We start from the raw sequence: 26,873 nt of genomic DNA, 5'->3' as shown, positions 1-26,873 counted from the left end.
TTATGTCAGTTTGAAAAACAGTTATTATAAAGGCGCTGTTAAGTTATAATTAGTGTAATATAAGCATACTATAAATAATAATTTATCTCTTCAATATATCACTTTCAAAACCATATAATTATCAATATCCTAACTTTGGTTTAACTATACGAAGCATAAAATATTTTTATATTTAAAGCGTTTATTTTCCAAAATTAATGTAAATAAATAAGCTTATTATATTACTATAAGTTATAATTTATGTTCCTGTTACTCCCGTGTGGAGTACGTAATAAGGCCTCTAGAAGGTTTCACTAATCGAATTTATTTCAGGCTGACGGCTGAGGGATTAACTTATTGCGCAGTTCTCTATATATGTGATATAATAACGTATAATATTGTATTGTAATAAGCTATAATAATCAATCGTGACAAGATTTCAATACGTTTAATATTATAATTTAATTAGAAAAAGATGTCAAAATAAAAAAATTATATTATAATTACAAGAGTAAATAATTATGATACGTGATAGCGTTAAATAATATTAAATAATCAATATTGTAATAATAATATAATTTGTTAATAATATTTGTTATTTCTAAATTCAGCTTCTCTATTATCTGCTTTAAGAAATTTTTCGTTAAAATTACAAAACTTTTTTTCAAGATCCGTGTTAATACTATTAGTTCTTTTAAAAGTTATAGTGTTATTTGTTTAGAAAATACAAATAAACGCAAATGTGAATATAGAACTTTCAGAAAGTTATAAATGTTTTATTTAAGCATACTCCAAGTTTCCTGATCTGTATTTTACCTGCATGTCAGAGAACAAAAAGACAATAGGTTGATCCTGCAATCCCGCTTTCAGTATTATGTTCTTGATGTCATCTCGCCAGTCGCGAATCGTATAAGTTTTGCTGATTTCAATTTGGTAACAATTGTATTCCTTGATGTACGATGAAAGCCTTGTCAGACTTCGACGTCCTAATAGGAATAAAAATGTATTCTGCTTTGTATTCCGGTTTTTTATCAGATGCGATATAAGTTCTTATACAGAAAAAAATGTATATATAAGAAAAAAGAGATATATATAATGTAAAAATATTATTAATTATAAAACATTTTAATATTTTATTATTTTTTTATTTTATTATTTCATTTTAAAGATCTAATAATTATAGCGTGCCTGATCCACTCATTCCAAGCAATAAGGCATTTCCTCCAGGTTGTCGAAGTATCCGTGTGATTCTACAAATATGACTTATTGCATCTTCAAAAAGTACTATTTGCATCGGCGATGTCGTTAAATCATTATAATCGTTTAAAACATCGAGTAGAATACGCCTCATCTATAAACACATAAGAAAGACTAACATAAAGCGATATATCTTTATTTATAATTATTGTTACAAAAGAACTGTTAAATATTCAAAAAAATCTAACTTCTAAATTAAGATTGCATTTTAAACTATATAATATTTATAAGTATTATAATATCCAGTTGGAATGGTCATACACAAATTTAAGAATATTAATTATTAAATTTTATATTAATTCTTATATAATTATGAATTAATATTTATTGCTATAGACTTATCAATTACTAGATACTATTGCAAATTGTTAACTATTACTTGTTACTAAAAGTTTTACTTACAAATTATTTATATGTTATCAGTTATATTAAATACTAGTTATTAAATTAATAATATTATGTTATTTATTTTGAAGAATAGTAAATTACTTTTTCGATATCTATTATCTGCTCATATTCTCCCGCAGGATCACAGAAGTCACCATAAAACAACGGTTTTTCTCCGATAATATCGTCAGCGTCACAATTGAATTTATTCTTCAACATACTGCGTAAGAGCTGATCAAACCATTTTTTGTCTTCGTCATTAATTAAGCGATCGCTGAAGACTCGAATATTCTCATGATACCAAAGTAATAACAACTTTTTGCGAATCTATGTAAAAAAAATCAATCAAATGTGATATAAGTCTTACATAATATGTATATAAAGCAATTTCCACAGAATTCTATTGACAAAATGTATGAAAATGCGAAAGACATGTTGATTTCCTGTATATATAATCGCGGTAAACATGTATTTTTGCTTCACAATAAAGCGCACAAAGCATTCAATTTCACGACAGCGTATGAATAATAAAGTACTAAATCGGATTAAAATAATCTCTCTTTTAAAGCAATAGAATTGGAAGCAACATCCATCGTTTTATTTTACATAAAATATAGAAAGACCTGCTTTGTCACGCATGAAGCCACTTGAATAATATTTTTTTTTTCGCTTTGTCAAGCAGATTTATCCTTTTCCATCCTACATCAATTTTATAATAACGATATGTAACTGCTCGTGCAATGCCAAAAGCGCCACGCATGCACGAGCCAGTGTGTCGAAGGTTTGTCTGACCATACACGTACTTTAATCACTTACACATGTTCAGTTTTCGCACCGTTCTTTCCAATTGTACCAAAAGTCCATTATTATCTCGACAAGCGCGTTATTATTTTTTATTTAAGCATAGTACAACTAATTTTTAACTTAGAAATATAAAAAAATTATACTAACTAGTATTTTTCTTGCGTCTGCCATAAGGATGCCTTGGAACACTTTGCTCAGATCTCGAAGATTGAAGGTGTAGTGCGATTTATCGGGGATTGGTAACATTTCGCTGCGTATAATTGTAAACACTTTTAAAGTGGAGTTCACTACATCATCCAGCAGATTGTAAAGTTCTGGTGTGTTTGACAGCCACGAATCAAGAATCGTTTTAAAGATATGATACTGTAAATTATATGTAAAATCAGTTAGATCCATAAATTCATCTTTAATTTCAAATACAAGAATATCTTACATATACACATTTAATATTTAGCTTTCATAAATACATAGAATAATCTTAAATGCGTAGCATTTAAAGTTTAAATGTTTAAATAAATTTTTTAAGTAATTAAAACTGGCTTTTGGTGTTTATATGTTCTTTTTTAATAATAACGCAATTTAATTGAAATTTACTTTAACAAAATTGTGATTTAAGGATATAAGAATATTTTTGATTTTGAAAGTTAAAGAGAGACTTGCGAAGGTATAGAGTTTCTCTAAAAAATAATTAACTTTAATACCGAAGTTTAATTCAAAGTAAAGAAAAAAAACATGGAAGAGAGACAGCCTATAATACTAACCAATGTGCCAACCATACCCTTATATTAAAATATGATTGCATTCTATTTTAATTAAAATTTACGCACCGTTCCAATTTATTGCATATAACATTAATAATAATTTTTAATTAATATCTAATGTTAGATAACACGTCTGAATATATCATAATTGAGAAAATCCTTCGCAGGAGGTATAAATGTGTTTGGCATGAATATTTAATCAGTGGCACTTAAACCGAGACCCGCCTTGTCGACCTTGGTCGAAACGTGCCCAGAAGGTCTCGCGGGTGCGTGGAGTCGGTGAGGTTGATTACGATCCCCATTATATTAACCGAGGAGGTGATTATGATAAATTATGGTCGGTACGGTCACGATTTACGACGTCTAATTACGGCTGGTATGGAGGAACAGGGCAAACAGTGTGAGCTACGGTGCCGCACGGTGTTCTGTCTTGCCTACGACTCACGATTATACGCGGCTGGGCGTGGATGTCAATTCGATGGAAGAAAACCTGACGACGTAGTGGAAGGAAACGTACGCGTCAAGTATGTGCAGTTCCGGGCGTAACAAAGATGTTGCGTCGTCGGAAACTTTCTTTCATCGAATTCCGTTATATATTACTCAACGAAATTTCTGACTCTGAAATTTCTTTGTAAAATTGTCTTACTGCTCTTGTGCTTTTCCACGTATACAAGATGTCTTTAACAATTGATTCTATACTGATAATTTTCAGTTACTTTTTTTACTCTTGAGTAAAATACTTCTTCGTTAAGAATGTAACTTTTTTTAATATCAATCGTTATATTATCCTTTAATGTTGTAAAATACTTAAACCTTATAGTGAATTCAATTGGATGCATTCAGTGCGCACTGGTGCATATTAAAGCTGTTGTATATTGATTTAATTTTTAAACTAAAATGCAAATATCTCGACTGACAAAATGCCCAATACATATTTTATAGCACAATAAAGAATACTGAGGATTTTGTGATTTAATCCGTTTATATTAAACATACATTTTACGTTGATTTGTGTATAACGGCTTTAATGTGCATGCACCAGTGCGCGCTGAGTGCATCCAATCGAATTCGCTATTAAATTTTATATGTATATGTATGTTCGATATATTAGATATATTAGATTTTAGATATATATTCGACATATATCTAAAGTGGACATTTAGAATTCAGAGAGTTTTTATCTTCTCTCTCTCTCTCTCTCTCTCTCTCTCTCTCTTTCATTCATATTTTTTATGCTCAAAGCGAATGTAATATAAAATCACGAAATTTTAAAAGATTACGTAACCAACACTGAGAACTTTTTTACTTTTTCTTTGACATCTACAGTTTGAAATTTTGCGTAAAAATTTTATCTAATCAAACAAGACTTTTCTCTACTCGTCAAGCTGAAAATGTAAAATTTTCGCTAAAATTATGATTTTAGCGTAAATTTCACATTTTTATTTCCAGGCAAAAATAACTGATCTCTCTTGAGAGACCGATATATGTGAGCAATTAGCGTTAACATATTTAACGTGCAGTTTTTTTTTACAAATACCGTGCAAACTCACTTGTGCATCGTTCTCCATTTCTGGGAATGCAATAATATGGAAATGCCGTAAAAGTCTGGCAGTTATTGGGTTCCTTCCCCCACCAGGAGGTCCCATAGCTGCGACGAAAGTCACGTCCTTGATCAGTCTGAAGGACCCGATTTCCGTCTTGTCATACCACCCTGGGAAAAATTTTGACTTGAATTTTTATTGTTAATCACATGCTATATTTTACCCTTTCAGAGAAGCAGGATGTAATTTTTCGTAATTAGCGTTTAACTCTCAAGGGAAACATTAATGAGAAATAAGGATTTTGAGGATTTTTTTGATTTATTGAAGCTTAACTTTTAGTAAAATAAACAGATGATAATATTATAATCATTGAGGTAATTAGATAATACATATTACTAGAGTTTTATTGTGGAGAATATTATGTTTATGTAATTTGTTTCATATTTTATGACTAAAATATGTTAACACTTCTTCCCATGTGTATATTTGGAATCCACAATATTGAATTCCGCCCACATAAGAGCTCAATTCCAATGGCATGATTGCCTTGGGGACTATTATGTTCGCAGAAACAGGCTATTAAAATTCGTCGAATTCAGAATGCATTGGAGCATTTCATAACGTCAGGAATTATTATTTCGTGTGCTGTTAAATTTTTATACGCGGGTATTCTCTATTTTCTTGGATGTGTATTCTACAAAAACAGTTATTACTACGTCATTAAAACGCCATTACGTCTCCGACTGTCGTATATAATATTTTAACGATCATTTTAACGATGATTTCTTTTTAAGTGAAGCCTTTTCAAGAGAGTACCTTCACAAGATCAAGAGTGAAGTTCTCATTAATTGAAGTGCTAATTTTATTTGTCTTATATCCATAACAATCTAACTACGAAGAGTCTATATATTTAAACAAAGAGTTTATAATGAAATAGGAAATACAAAATTCACGAATCTCTCGAGTACCTATTAAAAATATTTAGTTGCGTATGTTACGACATGGACATGAAAAGCTTTTTCATTGATCTTTATTCCCCCAATGTACAATTTATGGAATATTTGTAAATATTGAAATTATTTGTAAAATGTAGGATATAAAATATTGTTAATTCCTCTTTTTGTCAAAAGCTGGAAAAGTGTGAGTGCTTTCTATGTATTTTTTGTAGATGTATTGGCAGTTACACATAATCTAAAAGATTGATCGCATATTAATTTATTGCAAGTAAATATATTTGCAATCATCTTTCTGTATTTTATTTTTAATTTTTGTGCTACTTCCTCATAATTGAGACATGTTCATTTAGTTCATTACTTTTTAAGTGATTCGCGTATTGACTCAGTTAATTGAGTAAGTTATTATCCGTTATTAAATCTTGTTAATTTCACTCACCGCTAAAATCCATAAATTGGCGAATTAATTCAATCGGTGGTTGAGCGCCATATGTATCCAGTACAGGCATATTCAAGTCGTCGATGAAGAAAATTTGCTTTTTCAGGATCGGCGGCCCGTAGATACCTCTACGTCGCTTGTCCAATTTTGCATCAATTAAATCCTGTGCGAAATTAGATATTAATCTCATTTCCTGTTCGAGAATATACGTAATTCGGATCTTCTGCTATACCTGTGTCTCATCCGCCGTGGTTCGCGCTGAGAACGTCATAAAATCGCAAATGTATTTCTTCGGCATGTTACGTGACAGTTTTGCTGACACCGTCGAAGTCTTGCCGCTTCCGGTTGCACCCACGCAAAGTACATTTGTCTCATTAATGAGGAGATATTCGATTAACGTTGCGCTTCGTACGTTGTCCATAGTTGGAATTATGATATCTGAAAAAACATTATTTTTCAAGAATTAATACATTTCGAATTACATAAATATGATATCTACTTATATTTTGACAAGTTATATATGAGACAAAATATTATAAATACAATAATTATAAGGCAAGATTTATAGGTAAAACTTATTAATTAATTTATTCTTTTTGCTATCTGTACAACCATACTTCATGCTTATTATAATGCTTCCGCTTTAATAACCGTTTTTTTTATCAACCGCTAAATTATTTTCCGCTATTTATTTTCTTTTATCGATAAAATATTCGTGATTAATTTCAAGTTGATTGTTTTTAAATAAAAATTTTTAAAAAATATATTTTGGCATTATTTTTTATTATTGAAATACTTTTATGACTAAATTTAAAATTAAAAATTCTTTTAAAGAATTAAAATAAAACTTTATTATCTATTTACATGACTAAAAACAGCATTACTGTTTGTTATTACATGAGGTAATTAATGAGCTAGTTAATTATATTTTGCATAAAGAAATAAATATAATTTTTCATCTATAATATTGCAAAAATTAAATACTTAACTTTACCTAATGAAATATCTGTAACATACCCATGTATTTTGTTTCTGGCTTTATTCTGATAGATGAAATTCCGTCCAACCATTTATACCACTTCGGTAGAATTGGCTCCTGACCCTCGATTTGATCAATGAACCCACCATCGTGTAATCTGAATAGTACGTTCTATTACTTTTATGTGTATATATGTACATGTATATATACAACATTTAATTTTTTTCGTAAGACATAAAGGATTATATATTTTGCTAATTCGCATTATTCAAGAAACTACATGTGAATAAAAGCGTTCTATATTCTTGTATAAAAGAAAAACATTTTTGTTAACAAAAATATAAGTTTTCTGTTATATTTATGACAATCGAATACGTCAATAATTATTTTAAATAATATTTAGGAAAAGTATATCAGCTTAAAAATAAATTCTGTTTCTCTCAATCTACTTATATATTTCTTATCTCATTTTATATTTGTACCTATAATCGAACACAAGACCTTCTTCTGGAAATGGTATTTTATGTTTTGCATCCTTTTGTACCTTTTTCAACCAATCACTGAATATGCAACGGCTTTTGTAATCGCAAGTTGCACCTAATCCCCAAACAATGGCGAAAGCTGCCCATGGTGATATCAAATCCGCTGTAATATAAGGTATGTAATGCCATTCTCAAACAGAAATTTTGTGACTGTGTGCAATCAATAGAATTTTTAAAAATTGAATTTTTAAAAATAGTAAAAATTAGCTGATTAACCTCATTCTTTATAATAATAATAGTTTGAGTAACACTATTAATGATGCGTTGATTACATCGTCTTTAGTAATTAATTTAGAAGTCTTATCGTTAGTAAAGAGAAATGTCCAAGTTCGAGTTCCGATTCCGATTTCTAATTCTGATTCTGATATATATTGCAAGCTGTTAGACAGAATTCATGAATAGGAACTGATGGTACTTGTAATAGTACATAGTCAGATTTATTGAATAACTATTAACTTGACTTTGCCGTGCACGTGCGGCAATTGCATGTTCTTAAAGCGACTTAAAACTTATACTATTCTGAATTTGATGTTTAGTATTTTAAACTTATAATGTTTAGCGACACTCATGTACAATATTACAATTAAATTGCATGTAGCTTTACATATAGTTCTTTGAAAAGCAACACTTGATGGCGTTTTTCCCTCACGTCCGGTCATCGGTCGAATTCTGAAGTTCATTAGATTTATATAAGATTGAACAATGGCAGAATCTACGGTTCTTACGATCTCTCGTAAATTCTGACGTACAATCTTTAGACCGGGAAGCACCAGTTGAGTTGTTAACTCAATTATTTCTTCAATGTAATCCTTCATTGTCTAGAAACAGTTATTCAGATTTGCTTTACGTAACTGCATTTAAGATACATATAATTTTTGTAATAATAATATAAATTAATTACAATATGCGCAAAATAAATAATTATATTTATTTATTGCTAACTGACAATTAATTCGGGAACTGGAAAATATTAGAACTATAAACATTATTAAAAATTAATTTAAAGTTTAAAATCTAAAATTTAACTTATACAACTTTAAATACTATTATTATCTGTTAAAAAAATTAATATTTTTTTGTTTACTTTTAATGTTTTAATATATTATAAAAGAATAATGTGTGAAAGAAATGTTAATTTACCGTTGGTAATGACCGTATCCAACAATCGATTAAAGGTTGTAGACCTAAATTTTCTGGTTCCATATACACCATACCACATCTATTTTAATATTAAAATAAAGAAGTACAATCTTAATAATCTTAACTAATAACTTAATTTATACAACTTGTAATTATTTTAGTTAGAAAAGTGTTTTTTATGATATTTTATTCAATATCTCCAATCAAGCTTTCACATTATATTTATCTACATTTATTTTAATTTATATAATTACTCAACGTATTTTATCGATAATCTCATAACTAATGGTTATTTTATTCTGTCAAATAATTTCTCTAGTACTCATTAGTAATCAGAATTAATATGTATTCAAATCACGTGGAACACAAAAGCTATACTAATTTTTATTATCATTATTAAACATTAATAAGCTTTATCATCAATTCAAATTAAAACATATTTTATTAAGAAGTTATAATCTGAATATTTCAAGAATAGAAAAAAATCCTTGTCTGTGTGTGTGTGTGTGGTTTTCAACAATACATATTAATTTCAGCACTTAAGAATAAAGAAGTTAAAAAAAAGTAAATATGTTTGTAGCAATGCTCTGAATATATTGTTATTGATATTACTTTGTTTCTCTACTATAGCGATAGAAACTATTCAAAGTTTTTCATTACCTAGAAATTGTAGCTGGTGAAGCTACTCGAAGATCTGATACTTCAAATATCATAATTTGAGACGGCAATAATTTCATTATTTCCCCCGACGCTAGACAAAGCTTTTTATTGTCGTCCAGGACGGTGTTCAAATTTTCGATCCATACTGGATCGACTGGTCCATCAAAAATATACCAACGTTTATCACAATCCGCCGTTGCTATATCCGCTCGTATTAAAGTTGGCAATATTCCGTCTGTCCTACAAATCGGACGTGCGCGGTGCATTCAATATCTCTATTTTAAAAAGTTTTTGCTCTATCGATGTTATACTTTCATACGCCCGCATATTAATAACTATAAATAGGCCGTTATATAAATATATATATTAGCTAGTTGTATATTTAATATCTCTATACATGTATTTATTAAATTAGTATAATAATTAAAGTGAGTTCGATTATTATATAAATGTATATTAGCAAATATCTTATTACTTAACTTTAGCAAAAAAAGAAATTACAAAATTTCTGATAAAATTGCTGTCGATTTATTACGTCCTGCGAACTTCACGATTCCTTTTTATTTTTGCGAAAAAATTGCGATAAAATCATTTTTTAGAACACAAAGCGAACAAAAACCAAACGTGCTAACGGTTATCGATGGACGAACAGATGGCTCCGGTAATTTCTTTTTCTCTTCTTTTTTCTCTTATTACTTCTCTTTATTTTAAATAAGCATAATAGAAACGAAAATTGTGATAAATTTCTTTCGACTAGACTCAAATAAGAAAAAAAAGATAAGATGAGATTTTTACTAATTGTAAGAAATTTTGTCTGATTTATAATAATAAACTCGAAACTTCGGTGTGTGCAATAAAGATTCTTATCTCTTATGTGAAAAGTCCTACTAAGTGTAACAGATTATTTACGAGATTTACGAGATGTTGTTTAACTTAGTTTTGTTACTTTTAAATATTACTTTGAAATAAAAGAAAATTGTTGAAATATAAATTTAAATATAGTGTATGTGTGTGTATATTTCTGTAATGTAAATTTGAATGACAAATATATAAATATATATGAAATATATATTAACTTTTTCTACATATGTATATATTATAAATAGACACATACAAGAGTCATCGTTTACAAATACAAAATTTTTAAAATTTACATAATTATATATGTCGAAATCAATTCTTACTTTACATACACGTTTAATGATATTTGAAAATAACCAAGATATTTGGATATTGTTCTAAAATTCTAAATATAAAAAAAAACAAGAAATGAAATTTTAATTTTAAGTTTATATTTGTGTTAAAGTATCGATCGTGAGTGCTGCAGTAGCTGTAGCTATATGCGCTGTATGTGAATGCATAGTAATACTTTCAACAAATACGTACAATAAATAAATATTTAATCTTTGTCAAGTTTCAATCAATATTTGAATTAACGTTAATATAAAGTGCTTTAAACATAGAAGTTAAGTGAATTTAAATAAAAGTTAATAAAAAAATTAAGTTTAGTAGGAAGTTCTTTGTAACTTTTTATATTAAATATAGGTATCAAATTCGTCAGTATACTACTATCATAAATATACCGAATCACAGTTTTATAAAATTTGCATTTCAAATTTTAATAAAAAAGATTTTGTTTTAAATAGAAAATGTTGTAGATTTAATGTCATACATCTTAAAAATTTTTAAAGATTAAGAGCTTGCAAAAAGTTGTGAGTTTAGCTCGTAATACCGAGCATGCAACAGCTAACAATAAGTTTAAATTAAAATTCTATAATTTTGCAATTTTAACTCTTTGACGTAGAACCGCCAATATGTTACTAACCATTCATGTGTATCGGAATTATATTCGCCATACAGTTGACCCATTGTTACAGCCTTTGGATTCAACGCATATGTGATAACTGTTGTAAACGGTTTGCCATTTGGTTGTAATTGACCTTTCAAACTTGTACACGTTTGCTTTAGGACTTTGTAACACTGAAAAAAAGTCCAGACATTATTTAATAACTATTTCTGTCTCTCTCTCAAAAGCTGTATTTTTATTCCATAGAAATATAAAACAAACGTAAAAGCATAATAAAAATTTGCAGTTTGTTTAATGCATATCTGAGAAAGCTCCATTAATGTATTCTTGTCTTTGTACAGCTGAAACTAAAGCTGATGTAAGCCAAGCTAGAGCATTTGTAAACCGAAAGCATTTATCGTGAGACAAATGTCTACGTGAATCAAAATGGGTTGAATGCATGCAATCCGGAAATAGGAAGCCTCAGCAACACATTAACTACAAAATAGTTTATACTACGTTTATTATACCATAGCTATTCCAAATTCGATATGAATTGCGTTATATATAAAGTTTGCATCTCTATCTCCGCATTACGCTTACGGTAAACAGTTCAGAAACCAACATAATATCATATATCATATTACAATATATTATATTTCTCAAAACGAATCAGGTATAAACTGTACATGTATTTTAATATAGCAGATTTTAATTTAAGATAATTTTTAGTGTGGTATAAAATCGGAAATGTTTTCTTTCTTTTACACGTTATTTGTATAAATTTAATTCTATATTAATCTTTTTATTAAACGTATAACATGTAATACAATTTATTAATTAAATGTAGTTGTGGCGCGTGCAGAAGCTAGCCAACTGTTGTTGCTCAACAGCGGCGTAGCACTAAAATTACATTACTAACGAAGCCATCAAATTAGAAAAGTAACGCAGTAAGGGCTGATTGCAAAAATGATTGAGATCACACCATCTAAATATAAATAAAGTTGCATACGTACGTTAGACGTACGTTAACAAATATATTGATTAAAATATTATCCTTGAGAACCAAGAGATATTAAAATAAATAGCACATTGAAATTTTTATATTTTTTAAAATTTTTTTTTTATGATAACACATTATAATATTAGACTCTTAAAACATTTTTAAAACCGATAAAAAAATTTTAATTAGATAAATACGCGACATTGCCATGTTTTCGTGAATTCAAAAATCGGAATATGAAGAGGTTGTCATTTCCATAATTTTATTTCCGGCGTGAGGATTAGTCGATAAAATCAGGATGATACATACATTTATGTGCGCTCTTTCTTTCTAAAAGAAGATTCGATAATCATTGAATATCTGTCACTTATGAATCTCAAAGTTTATTTGACGTTGTCAGCGAAGTGGATTCAATGCACTTCTCATTACCAGTTACCAAGTTTGTAAAAAATCTGCTGACGTTTGCTAATGCAATAATGATAACTCATTCATTATTAGATATATTTAACATTTAATAAATGTTAAATTTGATACATGTTCATATAGAAACGATTAGAAATTTGATGATGTGCAGAAGATAAGTTCACTGTAGCAAGATATCTAGAATTGCGAAAAATATAGCGGTTTGATTTTATTTCAAATCTACACCGCCAATATCTAATTTTAGCAAGAAAAATTATTCTACAAAAAAATGACATCTCTCTTTTAATTTTTTAATGTTAAATATTTTAGCTTTAAATTTAACGTGATTATAAATTAAAATTCTGTTAAATAAAAGTTGAGATTATCTACTGTTTTTTCCTAAAATTCTGTGGAATTTTATTGGTTTATAGTACAAGACCTATTGAAGTTTTCGGCAAAGCTATATTCAATAAAATATCTGCCTTGTCATTGAGCAAAGAATTTATTCAAATAGGTCCTTTTCGACCCTTGTACAATAGACGTGAAAACATTTCACGTAAATGGTGGTGCAAAATTCTTTATAACTTTATAAAAAAATCCGATCTATCTCAAAATTCATTTTTTTCACGTAGAACTTATAAATTATTTTTTCCCTACAATTTAAAACTACTTCGCACATCGAAAATCTCCCAATAATTACTTTTTCGCTTTTGCGAAGAATGCGAAGATTTGGAAGTCTCATTAAAATCAAGATGCGACGACTTCCTATTGATCTGTCTAAAGTTAAAGAGCACGATATGCCCTTCCAGCGCAATCGTCCTCTCGAAGCCGTGAGACACGTACAACGGTGCAAAACCCAACGATGCTGGCGACGTCGATGTCAGCGGCGTCCGTCGAGACGCCGGCGCCGGCAGGATCTCTACAAAGCGCATGCGGCGAAACTTTTTGGCTGGCACAGACGCGTTCGCACAGTGGTCCGCTCCCCCAGTTTACCCGACGACGTTTCTCAACGCACGACGCGTACATTTCCTACATTTTGACGGTTTTAATTAATTATAAAAATTGCGAAATTTAAATTTTTCACACGCGTGGAGTTCGGTGGAACGCGTTTAAAAACTCGGAGCCTATCTCACTAAAGCGCACATTCCACGTTAAAGCTTAACTACCGATGGGACGGAGTAATCGAAAGGTTTCTGGCTATTCCGTTTGCGTAGGATAAATTTAAATAAAAAAAATGCAAACTATTTTTATCGGGTTGTCGAAAATTTAGATTTCTCTTATTCAGGCTTTAAATTAACTTGATTTTATTGCATCGATAAAACGGATAAAAAATTCTCAGTGATAAATAACGCGTACATTTTCGAGCGTTTTTTGCAATCTTCTTTCAATTTAAATAAAAATTGCAGAGTATATTGCATTTTCCAGTCACGATCAAAGTCACGGGAGAATTCAAAGATCGGATTTCTTTTGACGAGATTTTGATAGAACGTGCAATTTTAGTATCAAGAAAAAGAAATCGGTGTTTCAGCGATTAGATTAAGAGTCGACAGAAAAGAACGGGACGATCTTTTGTGGAATTTCAATCAAATCATGAAAAAATATCGACAGATAAAGTGACGGTCCTTAAATGTATATGCGATAATGCTGTGCAACACTGCAACATCAAGAGGACATATAATCTCCGTCTGTGAATTTTCTACGCGTGTGACGAACGAGAAGATGAGAAAAGACAGAATTAATAATAAAAGTGCGTATGAAAAAGTGAATGATATAAAGGATCTTATTTCCTGTGACACATAACATTAAAAGTGCCGCTGATAACATTATATCTGCTTTGCTTAAAATTAAAAGGAATATATTTTTCATTCGAGAAATATTGAGATACGTGTGCTTCGTGTGTTAAGTGGTGTCATATGAATCTATGATTATATAATTAAATTAAACGGTAAGTCAACGTGCTGACTTAACAGTAGCTTGATAACACAATAATAATCTGAAAAACTCAAAAAGATAAAAATATATGTTTTATATAAAAATTATTTTAATATTTAATAATTGGACATTAAATTGTAAATATAACTTAAGAGAAATAACATTGTGAATATAAATCAATATCGCAGCATCTTTTCAATATGCGTGACATCTGTCTGAAGGCGGTAGAATTGTTGAATTCTCCCAAATTACAATTGTTGAGTCAAACTGTATACTAGAGATTCGGAATCTATTCGAGTCAAGGTTGAGCGAATAACGAAGTGAGCTATGGAATAAAATCGCATTCTTGCGGAAACGTGCACGCTGTTTATCAACTCTACCGCATTTCCGCGTTTATCCCGCGATCAAATATATTACAAGCTGCAAGAACAGCTTTTTAGTGCGTTAAAGCGTTATCGATTTACAATCAATTGCACATGAAGTAGAGAAAAGAAGATAATTCAATTAAGAAATCAATTATAGAAAGCAATTAAGCGTGGTGTTAATGCGTCGCGTCCTCTTTTTCTATGTTAATGAAAACGCGAGAAATTGTATTAAACTGCGACTAAGAACCAACGACGCGCTTTTGTTCCTATTAATGTGGCACATTATGAGGATTGCATAAAGGTTCTATTTGAAAAATATATTATACGAAGTACGTTTTGCATGCGTGAAGAGCCATTCATTTGCACTTAGATCCATTTCAATAGTCGCTTTTGGTGCTTTACTCTAATTGCGAGTCATCCGATGAATTTACATCTTTTTGAGTTGTAACATGAAATTAATACGGATGCGGGATTAATGCGTTAAAATTATATTTTACCGTCAAAGCGCTATCATTAACATACAATTGAATAACTTAAAGTATTATATGTTGAGCTTAATTAGCGGCGTGAATATAAATGCGATGTGCGATTTTCGCGAAATTGAATAAAGTAGCGCACGCTTTAATGAAACAAAATGAATACGAAATTATTATACGAAATGCGAAAAATAAGTTAAATAAAAAATCAAATATGCGGTTAAACGCAAATTGAATCTATCAAGCGAAATGCATGCGCGTGAAACTGCGTTGTTCAGCTGCGTGTCGCTGCGAATGTAATTGAATTGAATGAAACTTAAAACGCAAACGACTATTATGCCACCCAAATAGACGTTTAGACAGAAAAAAATATTCGGTGAACGAAAACGAATGTCCGAACATTTAAACGCAATGCAATCCTGCGCTCAATACCGACGGTGTCAGCAACGTTGGAAAACTTCCAACCATTACGCAGCGCGTTCGTTCACAACGGAATGCGTTCGCGTTGCAATCGAATGTGTCCGATCAAATAGTCTCTTAGTTAAATTATGAATATTCAACTGGTAAAGGAGAAACGGGACTAATCATAAGAATCAAGCACGGTAAACAGCGAGCAGATTATTTTTCCGTTTTTGTAAAATGTTATTTATTCTGTACGTTTTCGGTTCTAGTTTCGGACCATCCTCAGCGAATAATAATCGTGTTAGTCGTGTATACGTTTATCGGCGATTCTCTTGGAATTCACGACGAATAAGCGTTAAAGAGGCTCCATTCGATTCCAGCCGTAACGGGAGGATTTGTTCGGATCTCATCCATCGGAAAGAGCCAGATGAATCACAAGCAACGAGGTACAACTGACATTTGTTTGAAATAAACATTTTAGAGGGTCACCGTATAGACGTATACATGACTCACACGATTGTTATTTTTTAATGGTGTGGTCTGAAACTAAGAACGTACAAAATGTACAAAATGAATAACATTTTATAAAACAAAGGAACGATCTGCGCGCTGTTTACCGTGCCTGATTTTTAATTAGCTCTGCTCCTTTTTTACTCGTTGGATATTTTATATCAGAGCTTTCTACATCAATTTAATTATACATTTTTTTGAACATTTATTGAATAAATATGTACGAAACTTCGATGCGAATTAAACGTCTAATTCTCAGTCTGAGTTTTTCTAGAATATTATAATCTATTACTTGTATTCATTGCCTGTAAATTTAGAGAAACTTTATCAATCTTTTGTTACTCATCGCTAACTGATTTTCGCAGTGTGACATTGGAGAAAGCACAGGGAATTTCTGTCGAACAATTTATTATGATGTTCATCACGCATGATTCGAATACTTAACGTAATTCTGCGTAGGACACTGTCGTTCATGTTCAACGACTATACTATCTATGACTTTGACAAGTCCCCATCAAATGCGTAGGTACACGCGTCCTTATCAACGTGAGCTATGCGTTCCGGGAAAGAACTGGGAATTCCAGTTGGATCATCATTTCGCCTGTTGCACTCTCGATTCCAGCATTCCGTACTTCGTGACCCATACTGGCCTGATCAACGATGTCGCACTAACGAATCTGGAGAATAAACAATAATATTGCAACGTGCAATTTTCGCTGATGCACTTTGTGCATCGTGACCGATTTTGCGGATTGAACAGTTTCTTGAAGCAACAAGCATCGAGGAAAGATTGTCTCTGTCAATATAATCTCACAATCGAGAGCAATCATGTTCGCGTTTCAAAAACTGTCGAGTAACACTCTGGGATGTCGCCATATACCGGCGACGATCGGCGGCCTGTCGCGATTTCGAAGATCGACGGCCTGGTCGAACGTAACGTACTACGATCATCAAAATCACAGCCTCGAAACGATTTTCGAGATAGAAGAGGAATCGGACAGCTTCTGCAACTCGCTCTACTTCCTTCTAGATTTTTGCCATATATACTACATACCGTCTATCATCTTGCTGGGCTTGGTGGGCAACCTGTTGTCGTGCGTGGTTTTCCTCAAGACGCATCTGAAGCTACGTAGCTCCAGTTACTATTTGGCGGCGTTGGCCACCACCGATTTTAGTTTCCTCATGTCCCTGCTTCTCGTGTGGCTTAACAGTACAATCGGATGGAAAGTCTTTAACAATAACGGCTGGTGCGAAACTCTGGTGTACGTCAGCGCAGTTTGCAGTTCGCTCAGCGTTTGGCTAATTGTCGCCTTCACCGTGGAGAGATTCATCGCCGTACAGTATCCGCTGCACCGACCGCACATGTGCACCGTGGCGCGTGCAAAGACGATCATCCTAGTGCTAACAATTCTCGCCTTGGTTAGCCATTCGTACGCCTTCGTCACCGCCGGGGTAGTGAAGAACCAGGGCGGCGACGAGGTGTGCGAACTAAAGATCGAGTACCTGGAGACCATGCAGATTATTAGCATTATCGATAGTATAGCGAGTCTGATCGTGCCGCTCGTACTCATCATCGTGATGAACACCATGATTATGAGGAATCTCCTAAAGTTCAACAGGCGATTCAATCAGGAGCCCGGTTACACTGCAAATTGTCCCAACAGGGAGAAATCTGATATCAATCTCAATCAAATCCCGGTAAGTTTCCTCCCCTAAATTGTATTTTGATGTTGCTCATGCATGCAACTAATCTGTATATATGCTATTGGAGATGTGGGTTGTCTTTATGCCGCTTTTCTTACATAAAGAGATTTTATTTTATATCACGTTATTTTGTTGTGAATTCATGTTGTATATTATAATATTGTAGCTCTGTATCGTAAAAAATTTTAATCCGTCGGACACATTAATTAAAATATTTGCTTTTCTTATATGTATAATATATATATTTCTATGTTAGAAAATTATATGTCGAAAAATAAATCGTGTATACTGATTTTTCCCTCAAATCTGTACAATATTTACATAAATTAAATTTTTTAAATGTTAATATTAATAGACTATAAAGAGAAAAAATATAAAGAGAACAGAAATTAATTAATTTTTAAATTGAAAGATAACTTGAGGAAGATTATATGCGTAATAATTTTGCTTTATTAAAAAATATCTAATAAATATTAAAACAATAATTATGTACGAATATAGAAAACGGGCAAACTAAAAACCAGGCGCGGTAAATAATGCGCAAAAGTTGTATTTTTATTTCTATTTTACATATTTCCAACCTTGACTGCGCGCCGACTAAATTTGTCAGACTTGAAACACAGTTCCGGTTGGAGTAGTAAAATCCCCTCCCCCCCTACACTTAATTAAATCGATTCGACTTAATTTTTTATTCTGTTTAGTCGGCGCGCAATCAAGGTTGGAAGATATGTAAAATAGAAATAAAAATAAAACTTTTGCGCATTATTTACCGCGCCTGGTTCTTAGTTAGCCCGTTTTCTATATTCGTGCGGATTTCCATTGGAATTTATATTTCGAATAATAATTATGTATATCGACATTTAAAGTTTAGCAAAACGCGCTTCGGGATGTGTTATATAATGTTTTCTTTGCTTTAAAGCTTTTATCCACTTGAGTAATGCTCACATGTCCGTATATATACGCATATATCTTTCACTTAACTGATACCGTTAAGTGTTTGTCCGTGCACGATTTATTATGACACAATTCACATCTACAACATTATATATAATATATATACACACATACATTGAATTAGTTTACAGAATAATTGAATAATATATAATTATTGTGCTCTTATCATAATTTTGGAAAATTTAACGTGTGACATTACTAAAATAGAAAAAATTTTGCGTGACTTCCACATTGTCAGAAAATATTAAGATATATGCAGATGTTATTTTTTATTATATCTTTTCCCTGGATTACTGTTGAAGATGTGAGGCCTTGAAATTCGGGATATAGCACTCGCGGTATCAGTTAAGAAGAGTGTTTCTTCCCACACACATGTGTTGTCATAAATCTCGATGAGTAAACATTGAAATATTGGGTTCCCCGCGATCGACCGCATGTATATGTATGCTGTTCGTATGAGTAGAGCATCAAGGCAAGCATATGTAATCCGAAACATCAACAGATCTGGAAATAGTTTACCTGTTTATGCGATTCCTTAAAGGCGTACTGCTACTATAGAAAAAGTAAAAAACATGTAAAGAACATGTTCACACAAATCGGTTTATAATAAAAATAAACAGGATCCGCCTTGGCTGACAATTATGAGGAGAACTATCATATCAATCACTTTATTATAGAATTGATAAATATGATATGGAATGTATATAATGCAAAAATAAAACTGTATAATAAATCATCGCATATCTCTTTAAAGCGAGTGGATAGACATTTAAATATCATGGTGTCAATGCCCTTTAATTCATCAAACGTGAGATTTTTTTATATTAGGATTTGATATATTGTCGCCCCGATAAAAAGTGTGTCGACAACCATATGCTATCAGAGAAACGTGCCACCTCCGAATGCGGTTTGTCGACTATTTTGGACCGACGTATAAATACTCCCCACAGCTTACATAACCAACCGCCACCATTCATCTTTACGGATCGACGTGCGCGTGCATTGCCGCTTCCTGCTGCTCGCTGTTTATAATCGCGACTTGGTATATGTTATCGACATATCGTGAATCGCGTGGAATCTGCTTTTTGCACGGCTATTGATACCGCTATCAGTGGGTGTATAGAGAGGCGTAAACGATTGCGCGACGTATATATCTCGGGATATCGCCTCTACAAATTAGAAGTTATAATCGACGCGAGAGAAACATATTCATAAAATATATTTTGAGAAATATTTATCCAAAGATAGGTTTGAGAGATATTCAGAATTTTTCTTCGCATGAGTAAAAATATGCGTGATGAAAAATATTTACCTACTACAAAAAAAATATGTTTCCTATAAAAAATATTTATATTTATGCCTCAATGTTGATTCAATCATCGTATTCTTTTAAAATAATTTTGGAATATTCTTTCACTTTGATTATATCGTAAGTTAAACTTTATAGTATGATATATAATTAAAGCTAAGATAAGTATGTTCGTGCTTTTGACTTTACATTCTGATTTTAATACTCTGCTATTAATACCATCTGTATATTTAGATTGAATTAAAGTCTGTTGTAGCAAATATACATTACATCTGTACGCGTTGTTCCATTGTTTGAATTTATCCAGAAACATCAAGAAATGAAAGCTATTTCATGTATAAAAGTTCAAAAATGATAATTAGAAACATTTTTTCTTGTAATTTAATTTTAACAGAAACATTTGCATTTTTGTTCATGTTAAATGTAAAACATAGCTTGGAATTCTCGGTATGTTTAAAGAATAACAACACTCAGCTCCTCATTCGACTCATTTTAGCATACATAATTTCAGAATTTTTACTGTTAAAACAACAAACAGAGAAAAGTAGATGTGTTATTGAAGAATTTATGTTTTCCATTCATTGCTATTTTTCAAGCGCGTTTTGTGTACATATGATACGAAAGAAGTAGATATGGAATTATATATTATGTAATAAATAAATACATATATAATTCAGATTCAAGACATAAATTTCGTTGCAAAAGACACTGCAAAATTATTTTGTAAGAATCTGTTTCATCCTTAGATTGTTTCTAAAACATAAAGAAATTTCCATTTGATTCCGCATATTGATAGTCATTTATATACATTTTTGTTTAACAGATTTTCTTTTAAAGGAAAAGGAAGAATATAAGAAATATCTTGAAACATTTAATACTAACTTTTATTACGGAACTTAGGAACTTAACGATTAGGGAATTAGAGATTCTCCGTTGCTGCTAATAAACACGTGCGAATATCGATTTCCATGTTTTGATGTTTACCTGTACGCTTCAGGTACTCAATCACATTACGAATTTCTCGACGCAATCCAGAAGATATTGAAACTATCATCTTTCATAAGATAAGGATTGAATTCTAAGTCATTTGTCACTTCGAATAAAAGTAAATAAGTTTTAAAGTCACCATTTTCTACCGGAAATTAATATTAGAAGCGGGATAAAGTTCATTTTACAGTGCGCACAGTTTTAAGGAGATAAAACGTCGTTTTATCGAGTTAGACGAGTAAAAGATTATGATGGCAATGCATACTTATTAAAAAAATGTAACATGCAAATTAATTATTGACTATATGAAAACATTAATTTTTAATTTGATTATAAGATCGATTTATATGTTTATTACGGATACTTGGTTTGTAAATTTATATATTTGGAAATAAGTTTATGATATTGTTTTACTATATCGTTTTGAGTGTAACGTAAAGATATTTTTACATTTTTATCTTATTTTTCTTGTAAGTGATTGAAAATTTTTCTTATCTTACCCTTCGGTGTGTTCTTATTTGTGCGTTTTTATTAAAATAAAATATGACATTTTATTTATTTTAATAGAGATAAAAATCGGTTTCTTAACAATTTAATTTTTTATATTTCATATACGCAATTCGTAAATATTAAAAAATAAATTCAATTGGCGATCTGCGTGTGTGTAATAAAAAATAATGACATAATGGAAAAATTCTACATAATTCTATGGCCAGTTTTAAAAGAAGTAATGACATATTTTGTGTTGTGTTTAAGTATATTATTTTTCTTATCAAGAGACACGATAGTGTTTCGCCCCAAGTACACGCGAATCGAGACCGCACCGTGACTTTTCTAGGTAAATTTTACAAAAATCATATTTAGTATGTAATATTTTGTACTAAGTTTGATTTAAAAAAACACAAGCACAAAATAATTTTTTTTGTTTGTATAATGCTATTTTGAGTATTTAGTTTGTATTATGCAATTCATTTTTTCAAATTATTCTGCTTATAAGTATTTTATATTAAATTATTACATCTCTGCTTAAAAATAAGAGTTTGATTTATCTTATCTTTTCTTTTTTTTTAACGCGGGGAAATCACTACTGTGATTTATCTTATCTAACAAAGAAAAAAGTACATTAATGTAAGAAAAATCAATATCAAAGACGATAAGAATATTGATCTGTAAATCGAAGAATCATCAACGAAAGAAAAGAGAAGCAATTTAAGTCGACCAAACCGAATGATCGCATTGTGATTGGCTGCATAATTATATTTTGATACAGTTATAGTTTACTATTATATGCTGTTATCATTACGAACGTTTGCTTTATACAAGCAAATGTTAATGTATATTTAACATAACAACTACGAAATACGATTGATCTTGGACGTAAAATTTAATATCGTGTTGTGAATCGCGAATGCTGCGAAATGCGATACGAAGTTCGGATGCAACAATATAATAATTATTTCGTGTTTAATCTCATTTGCATTTGCATGTTACTACAGAGTTCCCATTCTTGTTTTAAGTGTTTGCTTATTCATAACTCCATAATCTGTAAGATTACGTGTTTTACATTATGAAACGGAATGTTAAATATCGAGCAAGATGATAAAATGTAGTAGAATATGCGCATAATATTCTTCGTATCTCTAATACTTACACGCAATAAGAAAGAAAATGTTCTGGGGGAATGTCTAAACAAATCACTATTTGCAACGTTGCAAGAAAATAAATTACAGATATTTAAATGCTAAACATTATTAAGAAAGATTTCGTCAGCAAACTTGTATTTTTTATCGAGCGAAATACTGATCGTAATTATCATATTAATCGTAGTACTGCTGTTTATTATCTATTAATTAGCTGCTGTTATATTATCGCAATAACAAGAATTGAAAATATAAAGATGTAATGACGCAAACGCTACATATTAATTTGATTTCTAGGAAAATTCAATTTTCTCGGTATATTAAAATGTAATCAGGTTTATATCTCTTAGGTGATATTTATTGAAAGATGGAAATTAGAATTAGATACTAAAACGTTTTGCTTTCTAATGCTTTCAGTACTTACATGCTTTCATTAGTTCTTATTTTTTATATTTTTTCATTTTAATAATACTATAGTGCATAAAACAATTTAATTTGAAACATTGATGTTAGGATAATTTTACGCAGAAATATTGTAAAATTTAAAAGACGTAATGACCCTGTAAGAATAAAATTGAAGAGAGAATGAGAATAATTTACATATTTCATATTCTTTTTTATCTGTGCTCTTCCGAGTGGGTCTTATATTTTTTGAGAAATTGAAAGCAGGATTGGATACATTTTAACAGATATGGACTTTCAACATTGCCTTTTCAATATTGCTCTTTTAACAAAGGATTGAAGAAAAGAGCACAGTCTGCTTCGAGCGGAACCATCGTATTATTTATATCCTGGTATTCGGGACAAAATTCCGGCGATTGCCCTCTTTTCATGTACAATGCCATACATATACTTTGCCATGTACAATAAATTCAATCGTTGAATATATCAACAATATTTCGGAATACAAACATTCGAATATTCTCTTTATATATTTATTTAATATATATAATGTTTATTATATTATTACTATTATTTAAATTAATAATGATTAAAAATAATATATTTTTGATCGAATGAAAAAATTTATTTATTTTTAATAAATTAACAACCGTGGAAAAGTGGGATCAAGGAATATCAATAAAATAATATTTTTGTTGATTTTATTGATGAATAAAATCAATACTCGTAATAAAATAATATGAGATTGTATCATACATTATTCATTCAATATATTTTGTTAACTTAATATTTATTTGCATATTCCAAGCCGATCAATGAACTTTTTATATTCTTTATCAATCGTATTTTAAAAATATCTTAGATTTGAAATAAAGTCGATTGCCACCCGTTTCTTACAATCTTTTTTCTTAGTTTTAATTTAGCCGCAGATTGATTTTGTGCGTAAAGCTTTCAAACTTATTGCCAGTTTTGCAAATATTTATTAACTTCAAGATTAATTTACTGACTATGTTTATCTTTCTCCTAATCTTAGTTCTAGAGCCAAAAAAGATTAACTCAACTTAGTTTAACAAAGGTTTAACCGACATTTGTAAAACAAAATAGACTTTTAATGATCAGACTATCAGTAACGACAGACCTTCAAAGGAATTACTTAAAAACTTAAACTAATCTGTACATCGCACATAATTATTTGCAGATAAGAATTATTTGTTGTATCTTTTTCAGCATAATAGCACAACCTCATATAATATAATAGAATGCATACAGTCAGACTAATTGGTAATATCTTATTTCTCAATATGTATAATCGATGAAGCATTGAATCTACATGTACACTGACTATTCCTGCATTTTATATTCAGCCATCCATCCTGCTTAAAAGAAAAAAGATGTAAATTAAAAAAAAATTTTATTTGTAATATCTTGAGATTGTGAATACATTTTTGGTCATTAATCAATTGCAAGTTTATTTACAATGAAATGACGATAAATCTGTAAGCATCTAATAAATAATACAATAAAGGTAAAAAATTACTATAATATTATATGTATTAATGTATACGATACATAGGAATTATTAAAAAAAATTAGAATTATTTAAAAAAAAAGTTTAATCTTTTTCTTAACGAAAAATACTAAACATACTAATCATACCACAAAAAATCTGTTTTGTATGTACAATATATACAATATTTTGATCAATTTTTCTAATAAATAAAAATTATCTTATATTTATGGTAAATATATCTCAGATTTATAATAATTGTAGTGGTATAACTTTAACATAATTAACATGATATTATACAAGATATAACATTTATTCCCATAATATTATTTTATAAAATGAAAGAATTATATTTTATTATATTTTATTATCTTATAAAATCTTTCTTATAATTGAATATTTATTTACGGAATAACATTTAATTCAAAAGTAAAGTTACATTGTCCACTATTGTGTTCTTTGTGACATGAAACGGTTTCGAGTGTTATGATTTGAATGTGTTCGATTTGCGTCAACCACAACATGATTATTCCAAGTGTCGATAATTTAATTTTACACCAATAGTGATACAACTGTGAGAATATTACGCGTTTCTGTTCAGTGTATAATTATTAACGGCATAGATCATATGACACATAATTTGCATATATAACCATTTTATATTTATATAAAATTATTTTAATATTATTGCATAAGATTTTCTCCAGATAAAAATTTTGCAACTAAATAAATAACTAATTTTTTGTAACAAATGTTTGATAAAAGATCAACACATTTAGTTTTTATACATTTTTAATTTTTAATACAATATGTTTGATTGTGAAAAACTAATATCTTAAATCGTCTCAGAAAAAAAATATATTTTCTTATAAATTTGTACAATTTACTTTGCCTTTACAAATTAAACTAAACATATGTTTAATAAATTATTTATATAATATTGTTAATTAAAAAATTTTTAGAAAATTCAAACTTTCTGCAGATAAATAACTTTAAAACACTTTTGTATCATATACCTAGCGTATCCTATCACATACCTGTATCCTATGATACGAACTAGGCGAATTGTTTGCATAATGATAATAAGATCACAAGATTTAAAAAGTCAATTAAACTTTCCGGGCTCTTATAATGGTATCGATAAGATCAAAACTATCGCAAAGTATAAATTTCATTTCAGAAGAATCTTACTTCAAAACATGATTGTGTCAAAATATTTAATATTAAAATATTAAGAGATGCAAAAATTAAAGTTTTGTTGTGAAAAAGCCTGTATTAAATTTTGATTAAATAAAAGAACCAATTTCTTTACTATTAGAATTAGATTTTTTTCGTTTATAATAGATTTAATATTTGCATAATTATTAAATGCATACTATTGGATGATTAATCCAAGCGTTCGCATATATACAAAAATAAAGAAATACATAATTTTATATAACTCTTTTATATGTATATCTTTCACGTAACATTTAAAATTTAATGTAATATATTATATAAATTATTTATATTTATATTTAACATTTCAATTTGTTGTTAAATTTAAATTTTAATATTATAAATTAAAGTATTTAAATTCACGAGGCTTAGTTAAATCCGCTGTTATTGAATGCACAGATAAAAGGTATGATAGTTTATTGAATATTTATATGATAATTTATCGTATAACGATATTCATAAAAAACATGAAATGCATTCCTATTTGTGAAAATAAATGGGCGTTATACATCAAACATGTCTTCTCTTAGACTATGCATTTTGCATGGATATATAATGCATCAGAATAGAATTTATTACCGCTGTGCTTTACTGACTGCTCGAAATTTCCGTACAAAGCATTTGTATGAGAGGCGATGTATCTCTCCATGATATTATTTATTAATAAAAGATGAGATATTATAATAATTAAATAATGTGTGATACTGAGTGAGAATAATTTTCTTTATAAATATATATAGTGATACTCGATAGATGCTGCGTATAATCATTTATACAAATAACAAAATTAATAATAAATTCCGTATAATATACATGATTTAAGACATTTTAAGA

The 26,873-nt window shown here is 29.8% G+C and overlaps 2 protein-coding genes across 8 annotated transcripts in view; one reads left to right on the top strand and one right to left on the bottom strand.

Annotated features, from left to right (window-relative positions):
- Positions 1-26,873, bottom strand: part of LOC139818588 (dynein axonemal heavy chain 1) — a 78,740-nt gene that overhangs the window by 20,586 nt on the left and 31,281 nt on the right. Inside the window, exons 22-34 of the mRNA XM_071787347.1 lie at positions 11,268-11,422; positions 9,443-9,682; positions 8,783-8,861; positions 8,247-8,460; positions 7,583-7,745; positions 7,139-7,257; positions 6,354-6,559; positions 6,122-6,284; positions 4,739-4,899; positions 2,575-2,790; positions 1,726-1,950; positions 1,168-1,330; positions 796-965 (exon numbers count right to left, since the gene is read on the bottom strand). Of these exons, the coding sequence (XP_071643448.1) occupies positions 796-965; positions 1,168-1,330; positions 1,726-1,950; positions 2,575-2,790; positions 4,739-4,899; positions 6,122-6,284; positions 6,354-6,559; positions 7,139-7,257; positions 7,583-7,745; positions 8,247-8,460; positions 8,783-8,861; positions 9,443-9,682; positions 11,268-11,422 (2,274 nt within the window). The remainder of the gene's footprint in view (positions 1-795; positions 966-1,167; positions 1,331-1,725; positions 1,951-2,574; positions 2,791-4,738; positions 4,900-6,121; positions 6,285-6,353; positions 6,560-7,138; positions 7,258-7,582; positions 7,746-8,246; positions 8,461-8,782; positions 8,862-9,442; positions 9,683-11,267; positions 11,423-26,873) is intronic.
- Positions 13,603-26,873, top strand: part of LOC139818590 (uncharacterized) — a 28,232-nt gene continuing 14,961 nt past the window's right edge. Inside the window, exons 1-3 of one of the 7 annotated variants that reach the window (XM_071787355.1) lie at positions 13,604-13,822; positions 14,242-14,578; positions 16,684-18,016. In XM_071787355.1, coding sequence (XP_071643456.1) covers positions 17,147-18,016 — 870 coding nt within the window. In that variant the 5' untranslated portion in view covers positions 13,604-13,822; positions 14,242-14,578; positions 16,684-17,146. Of the gene's footprint in view, positions 14,579-16,683; positions 18,017-26,873 lie in introns of all 7 variants that reach the window. The other 6 variants (XM_071787353.1, XM_071787352.1, XM_071787351.1 and 3 more) reach the window with 6 other exon arrangements.

This window comes from Temnothorax longispinosus, chromosome 9 (assembly GCF_030848805.1).
Source record: "Temnothorax longispinosus isolate EJ_2023e chromosome 9, Tlon_JGU_v1, whole genome shotgun sequence".
In the NCBI taxonomy this organism is placed as follows: Eukaryota; Metazoa; Arthropoda; class Insecta; order Hymenoptera; family Formicidae; genus Temnothorax; species Temnothorax longispinosus.
This window is presented reverse-complemented; position numbering and strand designations above follow the sequence as displayed.